At 39.2% G+C, this 7,464-nt stretch overlaps 1 protein-coding gene and 1 non-coding gene across 2 annotated transcripts; one reads left to right on the forward strand and one right to left on the reverse strand.

Moving 5' to 3' along the window:
• Positions 1-1,923: 1,923 nt before the first annotated feature.
• Positions 1,924-7,248, reverse strand: LOC148294758 (uncharacterized). The gene is made up of 6 exons (XM_088251856.1): positions 5,385-7,248; positions 5,014-5,210; positions 4,722-4,962; positions 4,020-4,274; positions 3,387-3,449; positions 1,924-3,011 (listed from the first exon to the last, which is right to left on the reverse strand). The coding sequence occupies exons 1-6, from the start codon at positions 7,246-7,248 to the stop codon at positions 1,924-1,926; spliced, it is 3,708 nt and encodes a 1,235-aa protein (XP_088107982.1).
• Positions 6,764-6,870, forward strand: LOC148294759 (small nucleolar RNA R71). Its single transcript, XR_015835555.1, has one exon. It is a non-coding gene; the product is annotated as a small nucleolar RNA R71 (small nucleolar RNA).
• Positions 7,249-7,464: the final 216 nt, after the last annotated feature.

Here is a 7,464-nt window from a genome sequence, read left to right on the forward strand (position 1 = left end):
TACTTGCGAAGTCCCATGAGGTAGAGGTGTTGAAAGGTCAGTTGGCGGCGGAGCGAAGTATAGTTGAAGATTGTCAGAGTGTTATAAAAAGCTTGAAAAGGGAGAGGTCAAGGATAGTGGAGGTGAATCGACACCAGCTAGAAGTATTGCGGGACGAGAATAAAAACCTATCAAAGATGGTAGAGTTGTACTCTCGAGACATGCGAAAGCAGCTGGAGGACCTAGACCGACAAGGGAAACGCAAGCAATCAGATCGCGAGAGAAGTTTTGCTGAAGCGAAGATTGCGATCTTTGGGAGCTCAAGTGATGAGCCCCAAGAGGCTGTGCGTGAAGACCCTGGAGAGGACATCCAGAGGGCCAAACTCAAAGCTCCTATGGTCGAGACACCAAGCACCGTGAAAAAATAATTTCTAATGTTTTATTAGTGTGCTTGTTTGTTTCGCCCTTCCCCTGTATTTTTCATTTTCATTTTGTTTCACTCTTTTTTTTTTCAGAAATAAAAGAAATTAAGTTGCAAAAGAAAGAGTAGCACACTTCCCAAACAAAACAAAGATGACAGCCGAAAGGGAAAACGCACTTCCCAAACTTAAAATAAAACAAAGCAAAACACAAAGCACCAGAAAATGAAAGTAACGGGCAAAAACATAAAACACCAGAAAACACGGAGGTAAAAAGAAAAGTAAAGTGAAGCGTAGGGATTCGAGAAAAAAGGGCAACGGCTGGATAGCAATCTGGAGATCCGAAGTGGATGTCGGCTCCCTCATCAGTAGATGTCTATTTAAACCGTGCATTGGTTAAGTGTTGGAGTACCCTTCATTTCTTCCTGCTAACTCAAGAAAAACCATCAAATAATTCAGAAACAAAACAATGGCATCCTCATGCGCTCACCTTGATGATCTCAACCTTGAATTGTCCCTTGCACCTCCAAATGCCCAGATAAGGGCTCCTCCAAACCCTGTCTTCCCAAACTCTACATATCATCACGGCACGGCCTCAAACTTTGCTGAGGCAATACCGAACTTTGCTGAGGCAAGGCCGAACAGAGCAGTGCTGCTGGGAGGCATGATTGGCAGCAAACTCACACTTGCAGATCATTGGCATATAGCACACAGGTCTGACAATGTGGCAGTGGATGAGTCCCACACTTTTACCGCGCTCCAAGCGGTCTCGGCCACAAATCTGGGCTTGCGCCTACTGGCGAGGACGCGGGAGTGTTCAGCACTGAGTGAGGAGGTGGCCTCCTTGAAAGCTCTGGTGGCGGACTTGCAGAAACGGCTCTACTGTGCCAACCAGAATGTAGAAGCACTGCAGAAGAGAAATAATGATCATGTCGAACTTTGCAGGTTCTACAAGTAAGAGCAAATAGAGGCAATTAGCATGATGCCTCAGGTGGCTCAGAATCTGGAAACAAACATGTGATTGATAAATTTATGTATGCATTTTCACTTTTGTGTATGTAATCACATGTTTATAAAATGAATAAGTATTTGAGCCAAATTTTTAAGTGTGCAATCATGAAGCAATCTACTTCCCAAACTTAACAACAAATTAAATACATAAACAAGTAAAAGAAAGAAAGAATTACATTAATAAAAGCAAAGAGAAACAAGAAATTCGGAATTACCTTAAAAATAAATAAATAACAAAACAAAACTTCTAAACCTTACCCCCGAACCTAAATCAAACATTGTCCTTAATGTTTCAAAATAAAAGCATAGCAAATGTATGAAATAAGAGGGTAAATGATATAGAAAGATAATACCTGGAAAATATGCGTGTCCAATCCCCTTGGTATTTATCTATTGCAGAATTAAAAGACAATAATAAAAAATAAAAAAAAATCCAAGCAAAAATAAATAAAAACTAAAATGAATTAAAACACACAAAAAGAAAACTGAAATCTATACAGACACAACAGAGTAATCAATCATGATAAACAGGTTTGTCAAGAAGTATCCCCTCTACTTCTGGGGATTTCAACTCAAAAAATGGTTTCAGTCTTTGACCATTCACTTTGAATATGTCACCATTTTTGGGATTTTCAATCTCAATAGCCCCATGAGGGTAAACAGTACGAACAATGAAAGGGCCTGACCAACGAGATTTTAGTTTACCAGGGAAAAGATGCAAACGAGAATTATACAGAAGGACTTTCTGACCATTCTCAAACATTTTTCGCAAAATTTGTTTGTCATGAAACACCTTCATCCGGGCTTTATATGTTTTAGCACAATCATAAGCATCATTCCGAATTTCTTCTAATTCATTGAGTTGGAGTTTTCTTTGAATTCCTGCTTTATCTAGAGAAAAATTAAGTTGTTTCACAGCCCAGTAGGCTCGATGCTCTAACTCAACAGGCAAATGACATGCCTTTCCATACACAAGTCTATATGGGGACATTCCTATGGCAGTTTTGAATGATGTGCGGTAAGCCCACAAAGCATCAGTGAGTCTTAAAGACCAATCTTTCCTAGTAGGATTAACTGTCTTTTCTAAAATATGCTTGATCTCCCTATTTGATACTTCAACTTGACCACTCGTTTGGGGGTGATAAGGAGTTGCAACTCGATGTGTAATGCCATATTGTTTCATTAATTGCTCAAATGGCCTATTACAGAAATGTTTACCTCCATCACTAATAATAGCACGAGGTGAACCAAAATGAGAAAATATATTCTCTTTCAAGAAACGGACCACAACTTTATGATCATTTGTTTTGCATGCAACTGCCTCAATCCATTTAGACACATAATCAACTCTAACAAGAATGTACAAGTTACCGAAAGAGTTAGGAAATGGTCCCATAAAGTCAATACCCCAAACATCAAATATATCGACAATGAGGATAGGGTGTAATGGCATCATGTTTCTTCTAGAAAGACTCCCTAATTGTTGACAACGCTGACAAGCTTTGCAATATGAATAAGCATCACGAAAAAGAGAAGGCCAGTAAAATCCACATTGTAGGATCTTAGCGGCAGTTTTCTTGGCACTAAAGTGACCTCCACAAGCTTGGTCATGACAAAAGGATAGGATATTGGTCTGATCATATTCTGGAATGCATCTCCTTATGATCTGATCGGGGCAATACTTAAATAAATAAGGATCATCCCAAAAGAAATGTTTGACCATGGCTAAAAACTTTGATTTATCTTGTTTTGACCAATGAGAGGGCATCTCACTAGTAACAAGATAATTTACAATATCAGCAAACCAAGGAATGGATGAGACATGCATAAGCTGCTCGTCAGGAAATGTTTCAGTGATTGGAATGGAATCCTCACTGGACTCAACAATTAGTCTAGACAAGTGGTCTGCTACAACATTCTCAGAACCTTTTTAATCCCGAATTTCAATGTCAAATTCTTGAAGCAAAAGTACCCAACGGATAAGACGAGGTTTAGCATCCTTTTTAGACAAAAGGTACTTCAACGCTGCATGGTCTGAGTAGATAATGACTTTAGATCCTAAGAGATAAGATCTAAACTTGTCTAAGGCAAAGACAACTGCTAGCAGTTCTTTCTCAGTGGTAGAATAATTGAGTTGGGCATCAGAAAGAGTTCTACTAGAGTAGTAAATGACATGGGGAAGCTTGGCAATCCGCTGTCCCAAGACAGCACCAATCGCATAATCAGAAGCATCACACATGATTTCGAAAGGAACACTCCAATCTGGAGGACGAATGATGGGTGCAGAAGTCAAAAGTGCCTTGAGTTTTTCAAAAGCATGATTGCAATCATCACTGAAGACAAAAGCAGAATCTTTGGCAAGCAAGCTACACAAAGGACGAGAGATTTTGCTAAAATCCTTGATGAACCTACTGTAAAATCCAGCATGGCCTAGGAATGATCTAATTTCTCTCACAGTTCATGGAGGTGGAAGATTTGAAATCAAATCTACCTTGGCTTTGTCAACTTCTATACCATCAGAAGAAATTACATGTCCTAGCACTATCCCTTTTTTCACCATGAAATGACATTTCTCCCAGTTAAGCACAAGATTCTTCTCTTTGCAACGAATTAATACCAGAGAAAGATGGTGCAAACATTCATCAAACGATGATCCATATACTGAAAAATCGTCCATGAAAACCTCTAAGAATCGTTCTACCATATCAGAGAATATAGAGACCATACACCGCTGAAATGTAGCAGGTGCATAGCACAACCCAAAGGGCATGCGTCTGTAGGCAAATGTTCCAAAAGGGCATGTGAAGGTGGTTTTTTCTTGATCCTCGGGTGCAATAGGAATTTGGTTATAACCAGAATAACCATCTAAGAAACAATAATATGCATGACCTGCTAACCTCTCCAACATCTGGTCAATGAAAGGTAGAGGAAAATGGTCTTTCCTAGTGACAGAATTCAACTTTCGATAGTCGATGCATACACGCCATCCAGTTCGGACTCGTGTAGGAATAAGCTCATTTTTCTCATTTTTGACAACTGTGATACCAGACTTTTTTGGCACTACTTGCACAGGACTCACCCACTTACTGTCAGAAATTGGGTATATCACCCCAACATCTAAAAGCTTTAATATTTCATCTCTAACAACATCCTTCATGGAAGGATTCAACCGCCTTTGTGGTTCTCGGGAATTTTTGGCATTGTCCTCCAGATGAATCCTATGCATGACAACAGAAGGAGCACTACCTTTAATGTCAGCTATAGACCACCCTATGGCTTCCTTATGTTTTTTAAGCATTTTGACAAGTTTACCTTCCTGTTCTTTATTAAGGTCCGAAGCTATGATTACAGGTAAGGTTTCAGAAGACTTTAAGAACACATACTTGAGAGTATCAGGTAATGGCTTTAAGTCCAGCTTAGGGGGCTCTATGATGGAAGGAAGTGGGGGTGACGTGGAAAGAGGAAGAGGTTCAACCTTAAGTTTCCAAGTGGGCGTTTCAGTATACGGAACAGAATCTAACAATGCATTGACTTCATCAAAAGATTTTTCGAAGTCAAAGTTAGCCCCAAAATGAGCTAAGCATGCCTCTAATGGGTCCTTAATGCTAGAGAAATGAAAAGAATCTTCCACCATAGTATCAATCAAGCTGATCTCGCTAATCTCTTCATCATCTGATGGTTGCTTGCTGATGTTGAAAATATTAAACTCAACAGTCATGTTGCCAAATGAGATATTCATGAGTCCATTCCTACAATTAATATTTGCATTGCATGTGGCAAGGAATGGACGGCCTAAGATGACTGGAATTTGTTTTTGACCTGAAGGTACAGGTTGTGTATGAAGGACAATGAAATCTACAGGAAAGTAGAATTTGTCAACCTTGATCAAAACATCTTTAACAATGCCTCTAGGGATTTTCACAGATCTGTCAGCTAAAGAGAGAGATACCCAAGTTGGTTTGATCTCTCCTAAGCCTAATTGCTTATACATTGAGTATGGCAATAAATTCACACTTGCCCCTAAGTCTAACAAAGCCGTTTCAATATGGTGATCACCTATCATGCAAGCAATGGTAGGACAACCGGGGTCCTTGTACTTGATAGGAATCCTATTCTCTATGATGGAACTGATATGCTCAGTTAGAAAGGCTTTCTTTGAAACATTTGTCTTCCTCTTGAATGTACAAAGATCTTTTAAGAACTTAGCATAGGAAGGAATTTGATTGATTGCATCTAGGAATGGGATGTTGATTTGAACTTGCTTAAACACCTCTAGGATATCACCAAACTGTGCACTCTTCTTTGAATTTGCTAACCGGTGAGGAAATGGAGCTTTTGAAATGAAATTCCTAGGTGGATCAAATGGAGTTGATGATAATGCATGAGGATGACTCTCATTAGACTTTTGTGTTTCTACATCTATTAACTCATTCTTATCACTCAAGTGTGGCTCTAAATCTTGATTACCAATATGTTTCCCAGATCTAAGAGTGGTGATGGATTGAAGATGTTCATTAGAATTTGGAGAACTTGATGGGTTATTAATCACAAACTGACCCTTCGGATTTGGCATAGGCTGGCTAGGAAACTTACCATTTTCTCTCTCTCCCACAACAGTTGCTAACTGGCCTATTTGTTGTTCTAACTTCGAAATGGCTTGAGTATTTTGTTGGGTGGAAGCTTTGACATCATTAATAGCCTGACCAGTTAATTGCATGAACTTTTGGATTGAATCCTCCAAAGAAGATGATTGTTGTTGCTGTGTTGCAACAAACTGTGGAGTGGGCTGAGGGACAGGAGGTTGACATAACTGATTATTTTGAGATGGGTTTCCTCCAGAATTTTGAGGTTGATTTGACCTCCAAGAGAAATTTGGGTGATTCCTCCAATTTGGATTGTATGTTTCAGAAAATGGACTAGGAAACTGGTTCCTATAATAATTGAGTGCATTTGCCTGTTCATTGTTCTCAGCATAACCATGACTAGAAGGACATGTTTGTTCTGGCGTTGGGCTACAACACAAAGAGCAAATCTCAGTGTGGATTTTGTTGACAGAGTTCTTGTTTTGGCTCAATGCTAGAGCCTCAACTTTACGGGTCAAACTCTCTATTTTAATCCCGAGATCAGAATCGCTTCTAACTTCATACATCCCTCCTTTCTTAGGTTCCCTAATTTGCTTATCAGGGGTGTTGGAAAAATCCCATTGTTGAGAATTCACGGATAAGTTCTCAAGGAATTCATAAGCTGCAACTTCCCTAAGTTGTAAGAAAGCTCCTCTATTCATAGATTCAATCATATTGCGACTAGTCTGAGTTAGCCCATTGTAGAAGGATTGAACCAATCGCCATTTTTCAAAACCATGGTGGGGACATTTAAGAGTAAGGTCTTTGAACCTTTCCCAACTTTCGTAAAATTGTTCGCTTTCACTTTGTCTAAACTCAGAAATTTCTCTCCTAAGCCCATTGGTTTTAGACATGGGGAAAATTTTTGACAAGAACTTTTGTACAAGTTGGTCCCAAGAAGTTATGGAACCAGAAGGAAGGGAATTGAGCCATGACTTGGCCTTATCTTTCAAAGAGAATGGGAAGAGACGGAGTCGGACACTTTCATCAGAAAAGTTCTGAAATTTGAATGTTGAACAAATTTCAAGAAAATCTTTGACATGCAGGTAAGGATCCTCTCGGTCTAAACCATGGAAATTGGGCAAGAGTTGAATGACTTGAGTTCTCAACTCAAAGCTGGTTGCATTGGTGTTAGGTAACACTATGCAAGATGGGGAATTAATGGTGACAGGAGCAAAGCACTCCAAGAGAGTTCTTTCTGGCTCAGCTTCTGCCATCTCAAACAAAGGGTTGGTTCTCACAATCCTAGGTTTTCGTTTTTCCCTAAGCGTCCTTTCAATTTCTGGGTCGAAAGGTTCTAAGTTTAAATTTTGAGAACGACGACCAAACATAAAATACACAAGAAAATACAAAAATAACCACACAAATAAATAAGCAAAAATTATAGGTTTATTTATTTATTTATTTAAAAGCTCTAAACAAATCCTCCTCTT

The sequence above is a fragment of the Prunus avium genome, chromosome 4, assembly GCF_965620075.1.
Source record: "Prunus avium chromosome 4, drPruAviu1.hap1.1, whole genome shotgun sequence".
In the NCBI taxonomy this organism is placed as follows: domain Eukaryota; kingdom Viridiplantae; phylum Streptophyta; class Magnoliopsida; order Rosales; family Rosaceae; genus Prunus; species Prunus avium.